Source organism: Ceratotherium simum, chromosome 12 (genome assembly GCF_057802395.1).
Source record: "Ceratotherium simum simum isolate JZ-2026a chromosome 12, ASM5780239v1, whole genome shotgun sequence".
NCBI lineage: Eukaryota > Metazoa > Chordata > Mammalia > Perissodactyla > Rhinocerotidae > Ceratotherium > Ceratotherium simum.
The window spans coordinates 58,883,325-58,910,589 of NC_141911.1; the positions used below are offsets into that span (position 1 = coordinate 58,883,325).

Below are 27,265 nucleotides of genomic sequence, written 5' to 3' on the forward strand. Positions count from 1 at the left end.
CATCCATTCATGATTAAAATCTCTCAGTAAACTAGGAACAGAGGGGAACTTCAACTTGATAAAGAATATCTACAATAAGCCTACAGTTAACATCAAACTTCATGGTGAGACACTAGAAGCTTTCCCACTAAGATCAGGTACAAAGCAAGGATGTCCCCTCTCACCACTCCTTTTCAACTTCAAACTGGAAGTTCTAGTTATTGCAATAAGACAAAAAAAGGAAATAAAAGGTATACAGATTGGGAAGGAAGAAATAAGACTTTATTTGCTGATGACACAACTGTCTACGTAGAAAATCTGAAAGAATTGACAAAAAAAATTTAGAATTAATGAGTGATTATAGCAAGGTTGCAGGACACAAAGTTAACAATATATAAAACTCAATCACTTTCCTACATACCAGCAATGAACAAGTGGAATTTGAAGTTAAAAACACAATACCATTTTTATTAGCATCACAAAAAATTAAATACTTAGGTATAAATTTAAAAATTTATGTACAAGATCTACATGAGGAAAACTACAAAACTCTGATGAAAGATATCCAAGAAGAACTAAATAAATGGAGAGATAGTCCACGTTCATGGATAGGAAGACTCAATACTGTCAAGATGTCAGTTCTTCCCAACTTGATTTACAGGTTTAATGTAATCTCAATTGAAATTCCAGCAAGTTATTTCATGAATATCGACAAAAAACTGATTCTAAAGTTTATATAGAGAGGCAAAAGACGCAGAATAGCCAACACAATACTGAAGGAGAAGAACAAAGTTGGAGGACTGATACTATCTGACTTCAAGACTTACTATAAAGCTACAGCAACCAAGACTGTGTGGTATTGGTGAAAGAATAGACAAATAGGTCGATGGAACAGAGTAGAAAGCCCAGAAACAGATAAAACAAAATCACATATTTGTATATGTGCCTTAAATATGTACGTGTATGTATATATTTATGTATGTGCATTCAAAAGGATAAAAAACAAATTGATAACAGTATTTATCAATATGGAGGGAAGTGGGACTGGTGAGCAGGAGTAGAACAGGATTTTTTTTTTACATTACATAATTCTGTATTATTCGAATTTGTTAAAGAATTATATAATTATTTATGTGAATAAAAAATCTACAAAGAAATATTAGGCTGTGTATAGGTGAATAGCGTCAATGATATTCTAATAAAAGCAAATGTTTAAATGTTGGAGATTAATAAAATTCAAGTGTGACAACAAACCTTTCAATTTTGGACTGGGTTCTTGTTCTTCCATTTTCCCGTGTTTTATCGTCCTCTTTCTTGGGTGGGATTATTGTTGGCTCCAAACCAAACAATTCTTGAAGACGTCCATAAAGATCCGAACGATTGTAGACATGAAATTCAAAGTCATTGACTGTTATATACAATCTGGTTTCTGCTTTTGGATCTAAAGACATCAATTACCAAAAAAAAAAAGTTTTTAGTCAACTTTTTAAAAACTTTAGTCAAAGGTTTTTGTTGAATCATTTCTCAAAGCTAAAGTAACTCAAATGATTTATTTTAAAACAGAATTTTATGATAAAGAGAATTATATTAAAAAATATATGAAACTGGCAAAAAAAGAAAAAAGCAGATGTTACTATAATATTTTAATTTAGCATTCTAAAAACAACCTGAATTTCTAGATTCTGGTCGTATAACAACAAAATTTAAAGATTAAGTGCCATCTACAGAGTAAAAGTAAAACTTTACCCTAATTAGCCATAAACTTATACTAAAATAAAAATAGTAAAATGTTCAAAGTATGATGAATTTAAACATCACATTAGTTTTTGAACTTTTGCATCATAGAAAGTAGGATTTTTCATAAATACTAGTTTGCTTTTAAAAAGTACACAATGCTAAAACAAAGATCTTATGAACTGCAGACTTCAAACAATAATCTCAAATAAAAGACAATTACATTAAATATAAGTAACAAAGTAATTCATAAATCCATCTATCAAGATGGGGCACTTGTTTCTACTGAGGAAACTATCTAAGACTGAATCACATGTCAACCACAGAGGGTCAGAAGAAAGGTACCACAGTCAGTGCTTTCTTTTGTTAGGAATCATACACATCTGCTTTTGAGGCTTCTTTTTTAACCTTTATCCATTTTTATCCCTATTGAACAAATTCAACTGAAAGGCAATTAAAATTAAATAAAACCAGTTAGAACAGCTTCATTTTTTTTTTTTTTTATTGTGAGGAAGAGCAGCCCTGAGCTAACATCCATGCTAATCCTCCTCTTTTTGCTGAGGAAGACCGGCTCTGAGCTAACATCTATTACCAATCCTCCTCCTTTTTTTCCCTTTTTCTCCCCAAAGCCCCAGTACATAGTTGTATGTTGTAGGTGCACATCCTGCTAGTTGCTTTATACGGGATGCAGCCTTAGCATGGCTGGACAAGCGATGCCTCAGTGCGCACCCGGGAGCCGAACCCGGGCCACCAGTAGCAGAGCACACGCACTTAACCACTAAGCCACAGGGCCAGCCCCAGAACAGCTTCATTTTTAAAAATGGGTAAAGAGAATTATCAACTTTCATCTTAGTAGCTTAAGCTGTGGTTTAAATATGAGGTATATACCTTTAGTAGGGTACTAAATTTCACCAAAATTAATTTCTTCTCGTTATTAGCAAAAAAGCATATGAAATGTCAAACGACCTAAATAAATATAAATTTTAGTTTAAACTAATAAATTAAAAATATACTGCCACTCATATTTCAAAAACAAACTAAGGAAAATGAATCAACAACATTCATTTTTTACACAGTAAGACTTTGAGTTCTACTCCAATCTAGGTTTTTTTCCTCATTACTTCCTAACACAATTGAGGGAAAAAAAAATAAACTCAATCCTTCAAAAAACTAATGTTTAGAAGCTGTAACTTTTCTGGTATTTTTTGAATAGCTCTTAACCTATGTTCTCTCCTATGTCTTCAGATTTATCACATGACTAAAAGCTAAGACAATCCCCTAAACTATTACGTCAAGTGTTTCACCCCTTTATCTTGATGTAGGTCAAATTCTTAAAATTAAAATAAAAATAATAGGAAATACACTGGTTTTTTAATACATATGAAGTATTCTAAGACTCAACAGTAATAAATATTATTATCCTTTTTTAAATAAGTAAATCAAACTCTATCACTCATTAGGTTTAAACCTTTCCTCAGCCATCAACCACAACCTCTCCCCAAAACGCCGGGGCCAAATATCCAGCAGCTAAGTCAAATATCTCCAATTTAATGTCTAACAGGCATCTCATATTGACATATCCAACCAAACACCTGGTTTTCCCACCCAAACCTGTGCCACAATATTCCCCATCTTATCAATAGCAAGTCAACTTTTCAACTGCTCAGGACAAAAAATTTGACTGCTCTCTTTCTTTTATGTCCCAGATATTATCAGCAAATCCTATTAGTTTTTACTTCAACACATATCCAGAATCCAACCACTTTCCACCACTCTGTCCTGAGTCAACACCAACTTGCACCTGTTTTAACACAATAGCCTCCTAACTAGTCTCCTTGCTTCTGCCCTTATTCCCCTTAACGCCTGTGCTTTACACATGGGCCAGATCTGTCAAAACCCTAACTAAAACCAAGTCACTCTTCCACTCTCTAATTTTCTGATGGCTTCCCCTCCCATTCAGATTAATACCAAGACTCTTTAAGTGACCTATAAAATCCTACAGGATCCACACTCTTCTCTCCTCCTAATCCTCACTCCAAGTACACTGGCCTCCATTTTGGTATTGAAATAGGAACAGAACCACCATGAAATGTTCTTTCCCCAGATATTCACAATAACTCATTTCCTGACTTGCTTCATGTTTCTGTCTATCTCCTATCAATGAGGCCTTTCCTGACTTCCCTATGTGAAAGAGCACCCTCCCTGCAAACCAGCACTCCCTATTCTCTGACTTTGCTTTTATTTTTCTCAATGCCACACTTTCCTCACTCCTTCCTTGATGCTATATATATTTACTTGCTAATTATCTGAATCCCTCCCAACTTGAATGAAGCAAGCTCTGTGAGATAAGGATCTTGTTTTATTCACTCTTCTATCCCTGGTGTCTAGAACAATTCTTAGTACATAGAAGGGCTCATTTACATAAAAGAATAACAAAGCATCTTACTACAAATCATACTCCTAAGTAAAACAAAAATATCCACAAACAAATAGATCTTAGACTTTTTGAAAAGTCAACATGTGAAAGCATAATAAATGCAAAGTGGAATATTTTTCTATTCCCATGTTGATCTATACAAGTAGGAATTAATTTTTATACACTTCTTCAAGGTCACAAACAACTAATCAAAATTTACCTCAAAACTCATGTAAGTCATTTGTTTTCAAATTTACTTTTGGAACAGTTTACCATGATCCCTGAAAACAAATGCCCTGATCATTAGGAATACACTATAAAGGCTGGTGGATGAGCTACAGAAGCAGCAATGGGGAAAATTAAGAGTCTGGATTGTCCCCTAATTGGATCAGCAGTGATGAATAAACAAATGATGACTGAATAAAAATGGAAACAGGATTACTCTCAATTCCATCTCTAACTTACTGGACATGCACAACTGATTCTCTTCTTTCACTATAACTGATATGATAAGAATACTGCTACATTAACTTACTAAGGACACCAAGGCCCAAAGAAAAGGTATTGATCTCTGAAAGTATTTTGACAACAGATAAATACTAAAAACTTAATACTAAAATACTGCAAGATCCCTTCAATAATCCCTAGCCAATTTTCTCAACTTTTTTTTTTTGGATTATTTATTGTTGATTGTCACCTCCCCCCACCCCATTGGAATGTAAACTCCATTAGAGAGAAGAGGTTTTCCTGCTGCCTTCCTAAATGTGCCTAAAACAGAGCCTGGTACACAGGAGGTGCTCAATAAATATGTTAAATCATTAAACAGAAATAATAAATGGGTTTTTAAATTTTAAATAAGAATTGAACAAAATGCCTAGACCACTCTTTTCCTTCCAAAAATCACTTTAGAAAAATATTGAATAAATAGCTAATCTATAAGCATTTTAAAAGCACCTTTTGGTTTCATATTTTAAAAGAGAAAGATTTAGCTGAGTTCACATCTCACTCCTTAAATTTGTTCTATTGTTTCTATTTGTTTCCCTTGTATTAATAATATTCCAGCCAGCAAACTACGTGATTAAACAGTATATCAGATCTCCCAGCCTGGCTGATCGCCAAGCTTACACGGTATTCTCTCCAGAGCCTTTGCCCAGGATCTTTTCTGTTAATAATCCCAGATTTCTGCCACCCCCGGACTATTCTATATGGCAATACCCTCCTCCATCCCTCCCCCCCAATCCCAACATACACACACAGATGCAAAGAGGCAGGTTGCCCAAGAGCACACCCATAGAGGCAGAGACACAGGAAAAAGCACATACACAGAGGTGGGCACACATATACAGAGCGGGGCATGCACACACAGGTACACTCAAGAACACAAACAGAGCCACTCGCAAAGAGAAGCACACACATGCACATACTCTCACAGAGCCATAAATGCAGATGCACGTACACAAGTACTAGCACACTCAACAGTATCACCCTCACAGAGATAAGTACACACAGAGTCCACATGCAGAGGTACCCCACACAAAGACAGGGATATCTTCCCAGATCAACAGGACACATCCTCATCAATAAACACTTCCCCCAACAGACAGATGAGTACCTTCCCAAAAGAGAGACAGATTCCAAAGGCATGTATCTCCCACATATAGACAGACAAGTGTGCATGCACACACTCACACAGTTTCTTTAAAAAATAAAATAAAAAAAGTTGGGGACTTCTGCCTTGGATTCTCCAGGAACTGGAGAACGGCAGTAAATAAACCGTAGAAAGGATCGAAGATTGGATTCCCGTAACACCATTTACTAACGTTGTGACCTACGGCAAGTACTAAACCACTATGAGCCTCATTTTTCTCACCTCTAAAATGAGAACACCTCTACCCATCTGTAGGACTGTTGTACATAATAAACACAAGTTCTCTTGTCTTTGCAGATCAAATTCTTACTACCCATATAAATTGTGTATTTGCTTTTGATTTACACTGAGCTCTCTTCTTTTTAAATAATCTTTCATTTCATAATGTGATATAATGTTCATAATAATAAATGCAGCTAACCTCTATTGAACAGTTGCCATGTTCCAGGTACTGTTCTAGGCCTTCTACTCACATAATCTCATTTAATCCTCATGACAACCCTAGCAGTGAGAGCCCAAGATTACACCAAAAGGAAGTAGACTGGAATCCAGGTTTCTAAATATTGGCTCTCAACCACAAAATAAAGTTACTTATCAATTATATTACTAAGTATAATGACTATTTCAAAGCAAAAATGTTATTAATAGACACGATAACATATAATAACATAATAAACTATAGACACTAAAGGCAATTAACAAGTGGTTAATTTATAGAGAAGGAAAATAAATGAATGAATGTTGTAGAAGTGCTTAAGTCTCCTGAGCAAACGGGTAATTGAGACTTCTTGTTTTCCAAAGGTAAATTAGGAAGAAGGCACTTATTTAATTATGTAATTGGGACGCATGCTATTTGTAGGAAAAAACCTAAAGTGCAGAACTGCTGTCAAGGCCTTGTAATACTTAGAATCAATACTTACTACAAAGACAAAATAGTCTACTGACCTTTTAAAATTGTTCAGAGGTTATTTCCTTTATTTAACAAACACGATCTAGATGCTATAAATTTAAAAGTACTAGATTATATTAGGCTAAAACTTCTAAGCGACAAAACAGAAAGGGACACACTTTACCATCATTCTTTCACTTCTTAACAATGTAAGAATTCCTCTGGATAAGAAGGATGCATGCCTAGTTACTAAGACCAGTATTCATTTAAACTATTAAGCTATGATATATCTTCACATATTAAGAGGCAATTGGTCCTATTTATTTTCCAAAAGAATAGCTTAAAATTAACTATCCTAAAAATAAAATAAAGATTTTTGACCTATAGCCTCATTAACTGGCCTTTAGCCAAGAGCCATCTATAATAGATCACTAATTCACAACCTAGGGAATATTTTACAACAATTCTATGGTAAACAAATTAGATGTGTTCTGTTTTCTTTTTTTTTAAGGGTTAAACTGGATAACTGACAATTTTAAATCTGCTCCTGGCTTAAATTATCCCAACCAAGTTCTACAGCATAGAATTTTCAGCACTAGAACATCCCTCTTTTCTCTTAATAGAGGAGTTCTTAACTTCCTAATGAAATCTCGGCCTTACCCACAGACCCACAGCCTATCTCCTTGGATGGCTAGTGGCCATCTCTCTATTCAGGCACACGCCCCAGTTAGGCTTCTAAATTTTCCACCAAGAAATGTCAACCATCACTACTTCCTGCTTGTTTAACTGTCAAAACACAAGGATCTGCCCTTAATCAGCAAGAAATAATTTCTAGACTGTAAGGTCCTGCTAGTGAATATAATCCACTTTTTAATATATATTCAATAATATTATCCAACTTTTTTTATCAAAAACTTAGTTTGCAGGCTATTCTCACTCCTCTATGCACTGCATTCTAAATTTTGTCCCTGAATCATGCTAGATTAATAATGTATTTAGACCAAACCGCTTATTCCTGCATGCTATTTGGCATTGTGTCTTTACCTTGGAAGGGTGTGACTGTGAACATGTTGTTAAGAATGTCATCCTTTATAACAAAGAATTTCTTTTAAAAGTACAAGAGAAACTTCTTTGACCATTCACCAAAGCCGTGCTCCTCTTGATGAGCACAGAGATTTAAATGTTAAAATCTAGGTAAAACTATGAGCAAATAATTAGAATTGCAAAAGTGATAACTGATAAAGTCCATCAATTTTTAAAGTCACTATAAATGAGGTATAGAATCTTTTCTCGGGGCTGGCCCGGTGGCACAGTGGTTAAGTGCGTGCGCTGCGCTGCGGTGGCCCAGGGTTCGGATCCCGGGTGCGCACTGACGCACCGCTTGTCAAGTCATGCTGTGGTGGTGTCCCATATAAAGTGGAGGAAGATGGGCACGGACATTAGCCCAGGGCCAGTCTTCCTCAGCAGAAAGAGGAGGATTGTTAGATGTTAGCTCAGGGTGGACCTTGCTCACAAAAAAAAAAAAAATCTTTTTTCTATTGCAAACCACTGGTACACAAAAAAATGAAAAAGAACAACCAAGACAAAATAATTTAAAGATGTTTAAATATTAAGAAGAACATAAGATATGCAAAAATTATGATAATATTTCTGTTCTACATTATGCACAATTACAGAGAGAGAGCAGAGACGTAGAAATATGTTAACATTAAGAGTGACAAAAAGAATTCAAGACACAAAGAAATGATGGGAGGGCCTGTCAAGGAAGGGCCAATATTTGAGCTATTGAGCTTTGAGCCCTATTACTCCGGGGTGTATGAATCTGAAGGAGTAATTACATCTTGCCACATCCTTTGAAATGAGCTAAGTTCATGTCACTCCTCTACCCAAAAACCTTTAATGGTGGTGGCTGCCGGGTGTTCAATATCCTCCATAACGCAGCTTCCAAATTATCCTCTGTTCTTCCTTTACCTTACATTTACCCCCAAATTGAGTTATTCCTTAATTCCTAAACACATCTGTTTTCCAACCTCAGTGCCACTGGTCAAACATGTTATTCCACCTGAGCTACCCTCCCTTCCACTCCACCTCTGCCTGACATAATCCTACTCACTGCCCTCATCATGCACACTGCTTAAGAGATGGGACTTGCACAACAGTCCTCCATCTACCATTCTGCCTCCTGACAAATGGGCAGAACTTTAAACATCATCAAACCACGATTCTGCCTGGGACCACACTAAGTGGTCCATACCAAAGCTGGTAATTTTGAGGATGGTTCTCAGTATTTTTCCTCAAGACACACACATTGCTCCCTTTCTCCTTTAATTATAATTGTTTATAAGCATGTACTCCCTCAAATAGATTCAAGTAACACCCATTTACTCTTTCTTTTTTTTCTAAATCCCCCCTCCAGCTTAACACAATGATCAGTAAAGTGAATGCAAAATAAATATCTGTTAAATAAGGTAAAGATTTTTACCAAAAGCTACCTATTTCATGAAGGACTTGGGTCAGTTACTCTTGACCTCATCATCCATGTATTTTGGTGAAAAGCAATCCACTTTAAGGAGATGTGATATTTCATGATAAAATAATTATTTTCTTCAAAAAAAGCTATAAACAATTTAGGACAATATTCCTTGTGTCTAAGAAAATTCTGAAGCGGGCAGTCTCATTAGGCTTAGCTTTAAAACTTGCGGTTGCCTCTAGATACCACAAATGTCTTCATTCCTCCCATAAGCTGTGATCAGGGTTCATAGATAAGAATTTCCAAGAACTTACTTGGGCCACATTTGACAAGTCTGTTTTATAATATAAGGAGCAATAGAATATGTAAGCAGACCTGGGTTTTTATTCGGGCTTTACCAGTTACAATCACAGGAATTTCTGTTTTTTTAGCTGCAAAATGAGGGATTTTGAGAACATTAGCTGTTTCCAAATTGATAAGAAATTTTGAGAAAACTGGTTCTTTCCAAACTGTGTTCCTTGGAATCCTGGGGTAAAGAGTATGGGATGGGAGTGGTCTTAGGTCAAATGAGCATCCTCAACCCACCATCTCCCTATAGCTTTATCAGTACACATGAATATCTTACAAGATGGAAAAAAATTCAGAATAAAATTTCTAATATAAATATACAAATATACAAAAACGTAATTTTTTATATCACAAACCAGCTAAACAAAGAGAACTTTTGTTTCAGCTCCACTACCACCTTGTTAACAATAAAGCTTATGTTAACTAAACATGTGGGGAAAAAAAGACGAAGTCAAAACAGCAAATCATCTAATATATAGATTGGAAGACTACCAGAAATGTGACATGCAAGGGAAAAATATGCTCCTAAAGTAAATCTATCTCTAAGAGACAAACCAGATGGACTTTACAAACTAAATCAGAGGCAGAAATACTGGACTTGCTCCGAGTTCAGTGAGTGTGTCAAAAGTTGGGACTGAACTCAAAAGAATGGAGCTTAGGAATGAGCTTCAAACCATCTCTGAAGTATAAGTAAGATATCTTTACGTAAATGCCACCTTTAAGGCTTATAGCCTAATAAAATATAAAAAGTTATTAAGAATATTCTCTTCCCAAAATTTAACATGGATAACAGTATAGAAAAGTGACTCAAATTTTTGAATTTGTTCATATTTCCTCAAAAGTCAAAACTTAGGGTCCGGCCCAGTGGCATAGCAGTTAAGTGTGGGAAGTAGAGAAAGATGGGCACAGATGTTGGCCCAGGGCCAATCTTCCTCAGCAAAAAGAGGAGGATTGGCATTGGAAGTTAGCTCAGGGCAAATCTTCCTCACAAAAAAAAAAAGAAAAAAAAGTCAAAACTTAAGATTCCCAATGCACCAACATAATGACTACCTAAAGAATATTTATTTCCTGTGAGAATGCTTATAGCAATTGCTAAGAAAAGAGATAAAAAGGCTGGTTTAACAACTGATATTCTAAAATCACAGATTACAGACTGTTAATAACACACAGCCATTCTACATCACAGATGAGACTGCAACAGGCCTATCCCAAACTCCCACAGTGTACTTTTATCATATGAAGTCATTTAGCCTCTGTTCAAAACTATCTAACAAACAACTCTAAGTTTTAGGAAACTTTTTCCAGACATGAAATCTGCCCATTATTCTTTCTAATCGTTCTGATTTCATTAACTCTTCAGACGCCAAATTCTAACTCATTTATGCCAGCCTTTTCAAGGTAGAGTACCTTATGTATTATTTAAGAGGGAGAAGACCATCTGGGCACAAGAGAATGATAGTAAGATGAAAGAAGACTAAACAACAGTGAAGTAACAGTGAAATTTAAAGTAATTTAGGCTAGAGCAAACTCGTGATAAGTCTTAAAACTTTTGGAACTTTAAATCTATTTTCCCATAGAAACCAAGTTATACATGATGGTAAGATTCCTAAGACCTACAAAAAAAAAAAAAAGCCAACATGTAACTGGAAAGTTCCAAAGTTATATAGAACCTAGCCATCATTTCAGAATCTCAGTATGGGGTGCCAGAAACACAGATGGTCCTGACAGCTAAGAAAAGGTGGAGGTGTTTCATCTTCTTCTGACCCTACACTCCCAGGCCCCCAACCAAAATCTTTTAGAACAGCAGTTATCCAAGTATGGTCCAAGGACCTTTAGGGGGAATCCCAAGACCCTCCCTGGGGGAACGCAAGGTCAAAACTATTTTGATAGTATTATTATACTAAGATGTTTGACTTTTTCTGTCATTCTCCCATGAGAGGACGGTGTAGGATTTTTTTAAGGATACATGATGTATGGTACAACAGACTGAATACAGCAGAGGTGAGAATCCAATTATCTTCCATTAAGCCAGACATTTAAAATATTTGCAAAACATGAAATAATGGCACTCTTCTCAGTAATTTTTTTTTGCTTTTGAAAAGTTATTTTTCATAAAGTATGTTATTTATTTTAATATGTAATGGATTTATGATAGATACTTTTAATGATATAAAAAATATTTCTATAATTATCAGGCTTAATTTTGAAAGCAGTAAATATAAATAAACATAACTTAATATAAATAAAAGCTCTTTGGGGTCCTCAATAATTTAGAAGAATTTAAAAAGTTCCTGAGATCAAAAAGTTTGAGAAACACTATTTCAGAAACTAAAGACAAGGTCTACTCTCCTTGAAGCCACTGGTTTGGTTAATGTAGAGTAGGAGGGTTAGGGGCACAGACAGGAGACCCTATAGTCATGAAATGAAGACCTGAGGAGAAAATTCTGAGATGATAAAATTGGGATGATAAAAAGCAGAACCAGAAGATACTCTAGAGCCTGCATTTCTTCTTTTCCTCTCATCCTTACCATAATAGATAAATGAGAATTAGTAGTAGTGTCAGGTAGAAGTATGAATAAAGGCATACAGGCTGAAAAGTAAGAAAAGCGTCTTAGCAGAATGATTCAAAGGTGCTGAGAAGGCCATTTTAACCACAGTGCAGGGTTAGGTCCGATGTGAGAGGAGGAAGGCTACAAATGTGGGTAACGGTCATATTGAGGATAACCTAGAATAAATAATAGGCTCAAGTAACTATATTTAACCATGCAAGAGAAAAGCTAAAGGATTTTCAGCCAGAGTGATAAAATCAGAGTTTTGTAAACTCCAAAGCTTTTAAAATATTCTTATCTATTATAAAATGTGAAACGTTTCAATATCCATAAATGAAAACTCTTATTACATGACTGAAGATTTCAAACACATGAAAAAACGAAAACTCACCATGTTGCTTCTGCTTTGGGTTATACATTTTCCACCACCGAAAAATTATAAATCCATCTTGAATTCTATGCAAGATAAATGACAAAAATGAAAACTTAAGTAACAATTTACTTAACTCATTTCTTAACTCATTATTATAGAGGGCAAGCAATGGATAATGAATAAGGAAATACAGAAAATTCTCAAAAGAACATTAGCATACCTAAATGTTTCATCATCTTCCAGTTAAAAAAGGAAAAGAGAATTTGCATAGCTCTAAATTAGTTTCTTCTATTTAGGTAAAATGTAATATCAGATTACATTTAACAGGAAAATGAAATGCTAACAGAAAAACTTTTCCTTTTTTATTTGTTTTTTATTTTTATTTTTTTGTCTGTGTGAGGAAGATTAGCCCTGACCTACCATCTGTCGCCAATCCTCCTCTTTTTGCTGAGGAAGATTGGCCCTGGGCTAACATCCATGCCCACCTTCCTCCACTTTATGCAGGATGCCGCCACAGCATGGCTTGCCAAGCAGTGCGTGGGTGCGTGGTGGGGATCCGAACGCCAGGCCGCCGCGGCGGAGTGCACACACTTAACCCCTATGCCACTGGGCCGGCCCCAACTTTTCCTTTTTTAAATCATATTTTTTAAACGATGTTAAAATTATATAAACAAAAAGCCAAATCTTGTCACTCTAAGGGGAAAAAAGTTTAAAGATATTCCTTCACTTGTCTAATGACATATCACCTCATATACTCCAAAAGGATAAACTTATAGCCTCTTAACTTTTTACTTTTAATTTGGAAATAATTTTAGACTCACAAAGAAGTTGCCTCTACTATTTTAAGTGATGTATGAGTGTCGCCAAACCCAAGCACCTCTCAACTAATTCAAAACTTTCAAGTCCTAAGTAACACATTTTAAGAAAAAAAATCACAAAAATTGAGTGAGCTTTTCTTTCAAGGCTTATAGAAGAGAGAATATACCAAACATACAAATTACCAGTTCCTATTATATTCAGATTTGTGTTTCTTTCTTAAAGTAAAATTAGAGCTGCTAACAGACGCTAAACAATTCTAAAAACTTATTACTTATAATAAGGAGCTAATAGATGAGAGTTATCAACATCTCTGATCGTTGTTTTGTATAACAAATGACCACATGAATTCTACCAAAAAAACGATCAGGTAATTTAATGTCTCATTTTTTTTTCTTCTAGGGATGAAATGAGATTATTCATTTCTATAAGCTGCTATTCAATAAACTTTTCACTAGTCTAAACCTTAGCTAAATTAACCCACTAATAGAAACCTTTAAAAATATCAATTCAACAAGTACAATTTACTGAAAACAATAATTTTTGATTAACGGTTTTATTTGAAAAAGCAGCTTTTTTATATGAAAAAGCAAGTCATGTTAAATAAGTATCATAATCAGAAAAATTTTTACAATATTTCAAGCTTGTTTAAGATGGGTTCTTTTTTATTTGCTATTTTTTTTTTTTACCTAATAGACATGTCTTCTGTAATGTAATAGATTTCACGAACCATGACTTTTCCAGAAAGAACAGAGAAAGAAAAGGAGCCTGTGGTAAGAAAAAAACAACAGCAATTAATGTAATTGTTTGGATAGACAGTAGAGCCCTTAAAGCTTAAAATAATCTTAGCATTCAATTTATTCAATAATTAAATGTTCTCTCCTTACTCCCATCCTGATATCCTTACAGCCTTACCAGTTTTCTGTCATTCTTTCCTCAAATATAACAAGTGCCATAAGTATCATCACTATGGACTAAGCTACTAAATAACCATATGAGGACATCAGTTAAAAAAGCTGCTTCATGTAGATAATTCCCTTAATTATACACAGCCATTAAATAAACCCAAAGCAATGACCACCATTTTTCTCCATTAATTTGGGTGATTCCAGGAACCAGTCATTGCCTCAAATTAACAGAAGACTACTTACGTTTGAGAGAAGTTTTATTTATGTCCACTAAGAGGTACTCAACTCTAAGGAAGGTTAGAACGGTTCTACTCAGTGACCCTTGACCCCGTTTTCCCACTGGTTTAGGGCCTTCCAAAGCACATACACCATCCTATCTATCTATCTGCAAACTTCCTACTTACAAGAAATCAGAAACTAAACTAATAAAGCAGGCCACAAAATGAAATACACAAGATCATTCCAACTTACAGATTTTTTAGGTATCAGTTACTCAAAAAGAAAAAACCTCAAAAACTTCATCAAGCATCAGAAATTTTCTTTGGACACTGGAATCTTAAGAAATTTTTATTTCCATATTTTATATGTGTCTAGATTATTCAAATTATTTTAATGAGCATCTTTTATTAAAAAAAAGTCAAAAAGTTACTACAGAAACACTTTAATAAGAATGAGGTAAAGGACATCACCAAGTGGTAGTTCAACTCTAGTTATAGAGTGTTGTGTGAGAAATTCTAGTTAGCTTAGTTTAACCTTCATGAAACAAAGGTAAATTTCTAAAGCTACTATCTGTTTACAAAATATAAATTTATAATATACATCTCAAGATTACACAGAAGAAAAAAATTCAATGTTACTCAAACTTACCAATATGGATATAGCCATGCTTGTATAATCTGTTAAGAACTAGTGTTAAAATAAGACCAACATTCCGTGAATTATAATATGTGAGATAAATAATCCATCCACAGGACAAAATGGTAGCTGTCGGAAGAAAAAAATGCAAAAGGATCTAACTATATGTTTCCTTTCAATCACCTTAATATCGTAATAAAAATTTGTTAGTAAAAGATAATTTATCACATTCAGAATGATAGGACTTACTTCCATATAGTAGTATGTCCTCTTACAATTTAACACCTGAATTTTTTAAACCAGAAGTTGATTCTACTTTATCCAACGTGCCTCATTCTCTCTAGCAATTAGTCAGAAAAGCACAGATTCTAATTAGATCAATTAAAGCAATGTTTCAAGTACATCTACTTTCCTTTTTTTCTGTTTCCTTTTTCACTGCTTTGTATCGTTTTAATTATTAAATATAAGTAAAGATGTTTTGGAAAAAGAAAGCCCATATTTCTGAATATTCTGAAAAACATCTACCTTTATTAGGCTAAAAGCTTATTCCCAAGCAATTTCCTAAAGGTTATAGTCACTTAAAAAGAAAGAAAACTGAAGATTTTCTAAATCAGAGAAAAGTTATTATTTTTTTAAATCAACAGTCTCCGCTTTTAAAAAAGTAATGGAAAGAAGTGGAAATTTTAGCCTACTTAAAGGCATATCTTCATTAAATAGGTCATTTTAAAAGTATAACTATTTTCTAGATCAGGAAAAAGTAATGTAAAGCAATTTAACATGTGTAAACTTTTAACAGCATCACTTATTAAAAAAATTATTTAATATAGATAAAACAAAGCAGTCACTGAGAGTCAAACTACAACATTTCTCAGGGTAGCTTAGATTGATGGGAATATCTTCATGTAGCAAGTGCTATAATTTGGCCATGAAAATTATTTCTAGAACAATTCTTTTGAAAAGTTATTTTGATGATATGTCATTATGTTTTAGGTTTAAAGTCATTTTCTATTAATCTTTACCGTAAATCACTGTGTCAACAGCAGGTTCTTATTGGCCCTTCAGAATGGCAAGAGGTATTTGCTGACAAAGTATGCCTCTAGTATTAAACAACATAGGAACCGCGGCATTTACATTGTATCTTGTCCCCCCACACCCCCTTCAATATCATAAGACCACTAGTAAATTAAACAATCGCTCAGTGTTTTTCTGGCTATTGCTGTTGTACTTTCCTTAAAAAACGGAGTTGTATACAACAGAAAAACACCAGAGAACGTCCTAGGTGACAGGAGAGGGGACAGACAGGAAATAAGGAAGAATCCTGCCCTTAATTAAACAAAAGGTAATTTTCAATGCTGCTTTTATGAAGTTCTATTTCATACTAATGTTTTGCATTTCATTTTACTTTTTTTTTGGTTTTCATTAGTGATTATTTACAGTAGTTCACTTTCATAAATCAGAAAAAAATAGAACTCAAAGTTTAAATGATAATCCAACCCTACTTACAAATCATGAAATCATCATAATTCCTTTTATATATACTTCACCTCTACCACACATCCTGTGGTGTCATGAAAGAAGCATAAGCATGCAGTCAGAAAACAACAGCTGTGAAACCTGTGTAAATTATTTAATCCTTATGGGCCTCAATTCCCCAACATGTTAAAAGGAAGAGAACACCTACCTTCATAAGTTTTCTCTGAGCATTAAGTGAGACAACATACGCAAAATGCCCGTGGTGTGTGGCACATAGAAGATGCTCAATAAATATCATTACCCTCCTTTCCTCTTATCCCATCTTACCCTCTCTGTTTTCCTCACTATACCTTTCTAATTCCTATGCCCAAATTCAAATCAAATACTGTTCTTCCACCAAAACTTCCTAGGCAATAATAGCCTACAGTAACATCTCCCTCCTTGATATTATTTTTGTATTGCTCTCTCTCATTTGTTCATATTCATTCATTCACTCATATTTCCTCTCTCTGCCATTTAATTAGACACTGTTTTGTATTATTTGTATATACCTAAAAAACTTGTGGAATATTAAACAGAAAAACTACTATTGGCAAAGCCTACTGGCCAAGTGCATAAGGAGTGAGGAAAAGATGAGAAGACTAATTAGGCAAAAACATCTTTACCATGAGGATTTATCACTTTTATAATAAAACAAATAAAAGTGTTTGTGTGTGTGTGTGTTGGGATAGGGGGTGGAGGAGTGGACATGAAACAGGAGAGATAACCTAAGAGCAATGTCTTTCTTCTTGTCTCACCTCCTCGAAGTCAGACAATGAGGCAGTCTAAGAAAAAGAGCCTTCCAAAGCAGTTTCATACAAACAAATATTAAAACCTTCTTTCCAAAAAATAAATGGTACTGTAAGCATTCCAACTTCAGTCAACCACTGCTTAAAATCTGGCAGTTGTTAACCCCTACATAAAAAACAATAAAGTACAAGAAAATACATTCTACTTACCAACAAGGAGCCAAACAACATTGGAATTGTGTTCTGTAAGAAAATCTTCTAATTGAGTGATACTAGGAACAATACTCTCATTCTTCCTTTGATCCATTACTGAAGTTCTTCCAGAATAGCATCTAAAGGCTAAAAGAGTTCAAAGGTTAAATTTAGAATCAGAGATTTGTTAAACTGCAAGGGAAATCATGTAAGGGGAAAAAAGGTAAATTTAATAAATGTGAAAGTTTATTAAATCACATTCTGGTTCCTTCAATGATAAGAACACAAAAATAAAACAAACAACAACAAACTGTCCACATTTCTATATAAAATATAAGACAACGTATCATTTTTAATGCCCTGATTTCACCATTCTAAGTATGAACAGAGACTCAGGTTCAGTTACTATACTCCGGATCAAAATAAGAAGGACACGATTATTCTTAAATCTAATCAAAGATATTTACCTCAACGAGAAGGGAGTAAGTATTAATCATCTACATTAGACAAATTCATCTAGACTTGTCACAAAACCTGCCAGTTAATATTATATTTACATATTAAGTTATATTAATCCTTCTTAACCTCCATCAGCTGTGTATTCCCCATTATTCCATGGAGAAACAATCCTCCTAGTTCAGATTCACTCTGGGTAGAGTTTGGACTGTAAGCAGGTCTCCTGCTATCAGACGCTCAGGATAAATTACAATATACTGTCAAATTGTGACCAGACATGTGAGGAATATATATATATATGTATGTGTGTCTGTGTGCATGCACGCACATGTTAGAGGGATGAGTATGAATATTCACATGTACTCAGAATGAGTAAAAAGTGAGGAATAAAAGTTCTTATTTTATGATCTAAGAATCAAGAAAACTATCCACTCTGATAATACAGTATTAACATGACTAACCCAACCTACCTACAACAAAATTATGTTATGATAAATCAGAAAAAGGAAAAAAAAGCTAGACTTACTCACAGAGAGCTACACAGTTTAATGATCTTTTCAGACCAAATAGCATAGATGATTTTTAGGGAAAACTAGAAAAACATATTATAAAACAGAAAGAATATGTGAGGACAACTTTCTACTTGAAATTCAGTATAACTGACTTGTCAACTTCTTAAATATGTTTTCTGTTTACTTATCACAAATCCTATCTTCAGAGATCACAAACAAGTTTAAAAATTGGGTGAGACAACATTGCCAGATACAATCTACAACAGATTACAATGTTTCATATTTCTACACTGTTGAAATTATTCGAGTATAATTTAGACGCAAATTAAATATCTCTTCTAAAAAAATGAAGAGGTCAATAACAAAAGGTTTATTATTCATAGCGATAAGAAAACCTAAGGGCAAAATAGCCAAAGAAAATTTTTTAATGTTTTCATTTCTCAATAACCCTTCTATGGTTTAGAAAGTGAGCAAAAAATGTTCTCATACTGAACAGATTGGTGGTGGCTAGAGGCAGGGGGTGGGGAAAATGAGAGAAGGTAGTCAAAAGGTACAAACTTCCAGTTATAAGATAAATAACTTCAGGGGATGTAACGTACAGCATGTGACTATAGTTAACAATACTGTACTGTTTATTTGAAAGTTGCTAAAAGAGTACATCTTAAAAGTTCTCACAGGAAAAAAAAAATTTGTAACTATGAGGTGATGAATGTTATCTAAACTTATTGTGGTAATCATTTTGCAATACATACATATATCAAATCATAATGTTGTACACCTTAAACTAATACAATGTTATATGTCATAAACTAATACAATGTTATATGTCAACTATATCTCAATAAAACTGGAAAAAATGTTCTCATATTTTTCAAAGCTTTGGAAAATCCGTCAACCAGCAACTTAAAATTTGGGGGCTAACTTTACATTATGAGCTTTCTCTTTCTTCCATTTTCAGTTTTTTAAACTCAAAAAATAAAATTTTTAAAAGGGAGAAAACACTGAAAAGACCTACCATCTAAAACCAAATATTCATGTATTATGTAATGGTTTAGATATTATAAAATAACATCCATAACTATTCCAATATACTTATTTTTACCATCTTACAGATATATCACCATCACACCACTGAGGATGAAAAGATCACCCAGTGACTCCTAGGGGATGTTCCATGAGGGATGTGTCCTGCATTCAGGTCTCCACATAAAAGGAGGATCTGTTTTGAATCAAAACCAAGGGGAAGTGATCTATCCACCAAAAGGATCTAGATTCCTCATCCAAAATCACTCCCCCCCCACCACTGTAAGAAACCATAGCCAAAAAGAATGTAGAAAGAGGGTGTTCAAGTTGTAAACATAGAAAGCTGCAGTATCACACAGATATAACCAACATGTTTCCAATTATTAGTTAATGCAAAACCTTTAAGAGAAATCAACAGAGAAGGACTGAATAGTTAAAAGAACAAATTTTAAGCAAGCAGAAAAGTAAAGGCTAAGTACGACAATAAAGGCGCTAAAGTAAGAGGTGGACATCCTGGTGTAAAGGAAGTGAGTCCAACCAGCACTGACACAGAGACTCCAGACTGAACTGGGGCTATGTACTTAGCCACGGTATTTAAGTGGTTCACCACCAATTCCTTAATGGAGAGGCCTGGAGACTGATGTAAGAACCTAGTGCATAATCTTCGTGGAGCAAATGATGGAATAAAAAACAAATTAGTTGTTTCCTCTTCCTCTTCCCTGCCTGAACAGTTCAGTCTGAAAGCCGCAAGGTGAAGCAGAGTAAGGCAGGCATCTGCGTGGGGGAAGAGAGGACAGGAGTCTCAGGGCCTAGAGTGGGATGTCAGAGCCCAATAAGGGTAAATTAAGTCTCTCTCTGTGCGGTAAAGAGGCTTGTGGAACAGCAGCACATTTCAGGGTATCAAAGCCACAGCGGGATGACGAGGCCATACTTGGAAAGAAGAGGTCAGGCACAGGGTACTGGAGCCTGAGTAGAAGAAAGAGGGCATCCCTGGCGGGCAGAGAGGGGCAGGAGAAGCAGTCTAGCTCAAGGTGTGGGAGCCTGAGCAGAGATGAGCATCTGCCCAGGGAGGCTGCCTGGTGCGGCATGTCAGAACCCAAGAGGAAGGCATCAGACACCAAAGAGATAAGTAAGCTTCCATGCAGGAGGGCAATCTGGAATAGTGTGCTAAAGTGGGAGTAGGATAAGGAGGGCAGACACCTGGGAGATAGCCCACGCTGGGTACGGGGCTGAGATTAATCAAGTAAGTAAACATATTAAGGATAACAGGACCCAAGTTTCTCGCTGTTGGAGGATATGTGGTGTTGGATAAGAACTGGAGGTAAGGTTTTCAATATAAATGGATGTAGAAATAAATATAGCTGTAAATGTATATATGGGTATGTATGTATACGCATATGTTCATTAACAGGTCCTGAGTGTAGCAACACCCCAATAAAAATGAGCAGAGAACTGTGCTTCTAAAAACCATTTCGTATTAAGAGGAAACAAGGCACCTTGAAGAAATGGCTGATTCCACAACTAAGGCAGGGAACATCAAAATGAGCCTTATTTTTCCAGAAAGGAAAGAAGTGTTCAAAGCAAAATGGGAACATGTCAAATGGACACAGAAACCAGCTTGAAGAGGCTTCCACTGGCAAAATGTAAGACAATTTAAGCATCAAAATAAATAATAGCAATGGATTACAACCCATTTAATAAAAAGGAATCTATGAGTCCATACCAATATAAATAATTAAATTTTGATGAGCAACAGGATGCTCATATTATCTCAAAATAACTCCCCTCAAAATAATTATTAATGACAAAGGGGAAAAGAGGAACTTTGAGAAAGCTGGCAGTTAATTAAGTGATCAAAGTATACACCATCAATACCAGATCAAAATCAATAATAAATCAAAATTGTGCACTTCTTAATAGAAGAGAACAGCCTCACTTCTGTGATACTCTTGCCAAAGATGCATAACCTGAACCTAATCTACCTTGCCTCTCTCTCGATGGATTATGACCAATAGGGATTTTATTCATCTTTGTATTCACAACACCAGTGACAGTGCCTTGAACACGGGCACTCTTTTCAAGTATTATATCATTTTAAATGGTATTTTTATCTATTACATAAGAAAATAACATTGATCTACATGTTTTAAGACATGCTCTCTCAATATTTTCATCATTCATCTAGATTCTCTTTATTCTTCCTGAAATCCATGGTATTCATTCCAAAACTGCTGTCCACATTAGAAAATAAATCATGGCAATTATTATTTTAGTAACAAATAAAACCATGAAAATGTGAAATAGTTTAATCAAACACAGCACAAACCAGAGATTTATCAAATTTCCTAATTTAACACCACCACCACCACCATTTTAAGAAACAGCTTTCCAAAAAGACCATTACTTTTCAAAATGAATTACCCATAAAATATTTTCATTTGTTTTTTCTTTATTTTTTATTGAGGTAACATTGGTTTAAAACACTATATAAATTTCAGATGTACAACATTATATTTTGATTTCTGTGTAGACTACATCATCTTCACCACCCAAAGACTAATTACCATCCATCACCTCACACACGTGCCCTATCACCTTTTGGCCCTCCTCCTGCCCCACTTCCCCTCTGGTAACCACCAATCTATTCTCTGTATCTATGTGTTTGTTTGTTGTTGTTGTTTTCATCTTCTACTTATGAGTGAAATCATATGGTATGTGACTTTCTCCATCTGACTTATTTCGCTTAGCGTAATACGCTCACGGTCCATCCATGTTGTCACAAATGGCAAGATTTCATCTTCTTTTATGGCTAAGTGGTATTCCGTTGTGTACATATACCACATCTTCTTTATCCATTTATCCATTGATGAGCATTTAGGCTGTTTCCAAGTGTTGGCTATTGTGAATAATGCTGCAATGAACATAGGGGTACAAATATCTTTTCACATTCATGTTTTTATGTTCTTTGGATAAACACCCAGAAGTGGAATAGCTAGATCATATGGTAATTCTATTCTTAATTTTTTGAGGAATCTCCATACTGTTTTCCATAGTGGCTGCACCAGTTTACATTCCCACCAGCAGTGTACAAGGGTTCCCTTTTCTCCACATCCTCTCCAACACTTTTTTTTTTTTTTTGGTGAGGAAAACTGGCCCTGAGCTAACACCTGTTGCCAATCCTCCTCTTTTTGCTTGAAGAAGAGTGGCCCTGAGCTAACATCTGTGCCAATCTTCCTCTATTTTGTATGTGGGACGCCGCCACAGCATGGCTTGAGGAGCAGTGTGTAGGTCCAAGCCTGGGATCTGAACCTGCAAACCCTGAGCTGCCAAGGTGGAGCCTGTGAACTTAACCACTATGCTACCAGGCTGGCCCCTACACTTATTATTTTTTGTCTTGTTCATTATAGCCATTCTGATGGGATATCTCATTGTAGTTTTGATTTGCATTTCCGTAATAATTAGTGATGTTGAACATCTTTTCATGCGCCTGTTGGCCATCTGTATATCTTCTTTGGAAAAATGTCTGTTCAGATCTTTTGCCCATTTTTTAATTGGGTTGTTTGTTTCTTTATTGTTGAATTGTATGATATCTTTATATACTTTGGATATCAACCCCTTATCATATACATGGTTTGCAAATATCTTCTCCCAATTGGTAGGTTGTCTTTTCATTTTGTTGATGGTTTCCTCTGCTGTGCAGAAACTTTTTAATTTGATGTAGTCCCATTTGTTTATTTTTTCTTTTGTTTCCCTTGCCTGGTGAGACATGGTATTCAAAAAGGTGCTGCTAAGATCAATGTTGAAGAGTGTAGCGCCTATGTTTTCTTCTAGGAGTTTTATGGTTTCAGGCCTTACATTCAAGTCTTTAATCCATTTTGAGTTAAATTTTGTGTATGGTGTAAGAAAAGGGTCTAATTTCCTTCTTTTGCACTTGGCTATCCAGTTTTCCCAACACCGTTTATTGAAGAGACTTTCCTTTCTCCATTGTATATTCTTGGCTCCCTTGTCGAAAATTAGTTGTCCATAGATGTGTGCATTTATTTCTGGGCTCTCGATTCTGTTCCATTGATCTGTTTCTGGTTTTGTGCCAGTACCATGCTGCTTTGATTACTATAGCCTTGTAGTATATTTTGAAATCAGGGAGTGTGGTACCTCCAGCTTTGTTCTTTTTTCTCAGGACTGCTTTAGCTATTCAGGGTCTTTTGTTCTTCCTAAAATCTTTTCAAATACTTTATTCAAACTATTTTATTTCTCTGCCATTGGCATAAAGGAAATAAAAATATCTAACATCTAATACTTGCATCAACAGACTTTTAGAGATAGAATTCCAAATCTTGCTTTGGTCCTTCAAATACAAAGGTCATCCTACAAATCAATACAAAAAATACAAATAATCTGATAGAAAAATGAGTAAAATACATAAACTGGCAATCACAGAGAAAGATAATATCACTAGCAATTGGGGACAATCACCAATTATCACCCACTAGTCACATAAGTGAAAATTAGAAAGATTGCAAAAGTATGAAAAATGGGCACTCTTATACAACTGATAGGAGTAAACGTCTTTGAGAAGAACAATTTGTCAGATACTATAAAAATGCATATGCTTTGACTTGGACATTTCAGTTCTAGGACTTTACTTCTCAGAAATACTCAGGCACAAAGATTTTTTTCAAGGACAATCATTGCAGTACTATATATCATACTGAAAAATTGGAAAAAAATGTCAATTGATAGGAAAATAGTTAAATTATGGTACACTCTTACTATGAAATAATATGCAGCCTTTTTCAAAGAAATGAGACAGCTCTATAGAGGATGACACAGAGAAATGTCCAGGATATATGTAATACTAGCAGGGAAAAAGCAAGTTGAGAAACAAGATGTATAGTATTCCACTTAAGTGTCTAAAAAAAAAGACTATCCATTATGTATATTACATATACCTGTACATATATATGGTGTGTGTGTATATACATATATACTTTTTTTAATCTGCGAAAATATTAGCAAAGCCATGATTGGTTGCCTATAGGGAGAGTGGTGAGAGGAGATTTGGGGTGAAGGAGAAGAATCCGTGAGGCAGGACTTGCTACTTAGGTATTGTTTAAATGTTTTACAATTGGCATGGAATACAAACACTTCCATAATTTAAAAAGAAAAAGGGAGAGTGATGGCTGGAAGACAGGATATGATGGGTGGGAAAGGAGCTGTTCTTACCCAAGCACACATCTCTTGGCCTCTCCTTATAACTATGGCCAAGGAATAGGTGTCTCCCAAGCCAACACTATCAACTTGGTCATCTGTCATTCCACCATCAAGTCTTTCTTCCTAAGGTTCTTAAATACTTGTCTGTTTTTAAAATTAAAATGCAAATACCAAGCAATACCAAACTCAAAGCTTTCATCTCAACATCAGAAAGACAGTCAACACCTTAGCAAAAATTATTCGACTTGACAGCCTTGAGTATAAGAATGGAAGGAGGAACACGTATACTGTTCTGGAAAGGGGAGGTGGGTAAGCTACAAACAAGGAAGGAAGTAAAGAAGACTAAAAGGAAAGAGACTGGGGGAAGGGACAAAGAGGAGGCAGTTATCAAAAAAAACTCAACAGTAGAATCAAAAGGTCCTTCTTCAGACTGTGCTGTTTCAGAAGTAGACCACTGTATGGATTAAGAGGATGGACTCTGTACTAGATCACCTGGGTTCAAATACCCCTTCTGACATTATAGCATTATAGCTGGGTTACCATGGGCAAGTTACCTAAACTCTCTGTGCTATATTTCTTCATCTGTAAAATGAAGACACTAATACCTTATAGAGTTGTATAGTGAGAATTGATGAGTTCATATATGTAAAGCATTTAGAACAGCACCTGGCATATTGTAGATAATATACTGCACAAAATTTTTACTGCTGGCAACCAACGTTTTGCCCATTACTGTTGGCATTCACCTCTACACATGAAGATCGCTTATTCTGAACACCGAGGGCTGCTTTCTGACTGTAGGAACATGCTCAGTTTGTACTAGAGGCAAGCCAGAAATGCCAGAGAGTAATGTCAATGATACCAGGAAGTTGGTGGATAAATACCTGCAGCCTCCTTGCTCTTGGTCTGGGATAACTCTGAGGCATATTTTACTCGGTTTTGAGAGTAGTGAGAGCTCAATGGTAGTGAGCTCCAGATGCCCGCAGCAGTAACTGCTAGGATAATGCCCTTTACTGGCTTCAGTCCCTTTCCTTTCTTCCTTCCCCACTCCCCTAGCAGTGTTTCCTATGGTCACTTCCCAAATAAACCACCTGCACTTGAATCCTTATCCAGGTTTTGCTTCTAGGGAACCCAAACTAAGGCACTATTTTTTTTAATTATCTGTTACTAGTCCTATCGAATCTGAGAACAGTTTTCCTTTACAAGAAAAATGATCCTGTGCTTTAAAAGAGACCATGAAACCATATAATTTAAAGCACGCAGTATTTAATAAAACATTTAAGATTTTTTAAGAAATCTTGCTTTAATTCAGAGCATACATACGTGTAGGAACTGGCTTTTAACAGAAAGAGGAACATTTCCTTTATCTGAACAGGATGAACAGAGGAAAGGAAGGACCCAGCGACAGGGAGCTTTGGCGGTGGAAAGATGAGAGAATCTGATGGCTTCTATACATTTTTAAAGCATGAGTCAAGTTCATATTTATTTAAAACCTCTTCTATTTCACTCCTCTTTTTTCTTATTACTCCTAGTTTTTTGTTTCTAATCCCACTACCTTCTACCTTTTCCTCTTCTATTTTGCTTAATTTTTAATTTGTGTTTGTAAGAGCGGGCAGAAAGATGGACCCAGGGTGGTAGCTGCCGGGAAATATGGATGAGAGGGCCCCAGAGTCCCCCACCACTACCCCACCTCAGCAATAAATATGTGATTACCTCAGAGAAGGGGAGTGGGAAGAACTGGACGAGCCGTGCACCTGCCCATAGCTCCTCGAGAAAACCTCACTGCACTCTCCCAAGGCTACATGGCTCCTCTAAAACAGGTATCACCCCACTATTTGACACAGGACTGAAGAAATAAGGTTTTCCTATATCAGGCTTAAACTGGAATATGTCTATATAACATTACCTATGACATGAAAAGACCTAGCTATGAAGAGCCATAGCTTACTCTAGTACTTTCATGGGAAAGTATCTATTGGATATTGATTACTCACAGCAACATAGTAAGACAGTGCATGATAATGTAGGGCTATCTTTTTGTTTATTCATTCAATAAATACTTATTGAGCTTAAAAATTCTACTATACAGCTAAGAAATTCTGAGTATTAAGTGTAAGATTTGGAATATTCACAATAATCTTTAGTAGAATATCTGACATACAGAAAATGCTAAATAAAGGCTGTTTGAATGACTACCTATATCTTAGCAGTTATCACATCATACTGTAACTATCAGTTTAGAAGTCTGTCTCCCCTACTAGACAGCTACTCTTTAAGAATGGATCTGCCCTATTTATTTGAGTATGTAATATCCAACAAAGTTCCTGGTACACAGTAGTCTCTCAATAAATACTTGTTTCATAAATGAATGAAATAAATGCATCATTCTAAAAAGTACATAATTATGAGCTATTGCAAAAGATAAGCAAGTATTCCCAACGTATTCAGGGCCAAAGAGACTCCTAAATTATCTTTTTCTCCCTCAAGAAAACTTGATTTTCATTTGCTTGAGTTTAAGAAAGGATATTCAACATTTTAATAACCCCATTCCAAATGTAACAAAAATCAGAGAAAAAATTTAATCATACTCAAATCCCTCATGCAACCATGAAGTCACAATTCCTT

At 35.3% G+C, this 27,265-nt stretch overlaps 1 protein-coding gene across 10 annotated transcripts in view; it reads right to left on the minus strand.

The window, feature by feature from the left end:
• The window catches only part of BLTP1 (bridge-like lipid transfer protein family member 1), a 195,274-nt gene that overhangs the window by 158,548 nt on the left and 9,461 nt on the right, over positions 1 to 27,265 (minus strand). For all 10 annotated transcript variants that reach the window (XM_014784542.2, XM_087437664.1, XM_087437665.1 and 7 more), the window contains 5 exons: positions 17,457 to 17,585; positions 14,998 to 15,114; positions 13,912 to 13,990; positions 12,425 to 12,489; positions 1,234 to 1,420 (listed from right to left, as the gene is read on the minus strand). In XM_014784542.2, coding sequence (XP_014640028.2) covers positions 1,234 to 1,420; positions 12,425 to 12,489; positions 13,912 to 13,990; positions 14,998 to 15,114; positions 17,457 to 17,553 — 545 coding nt within the window. In that variant the 5' untranslated portion in view covers positions 17,554 to 17,585. The remainder of the gene's footprint in view (positions 1 to 1,233; positions 1,421 to 12,424; positions 12,490 to 13,911; positions 13,991 to 14,997; positions 15,115 to 17,456; positions 17,586 to 27,265) is intronic.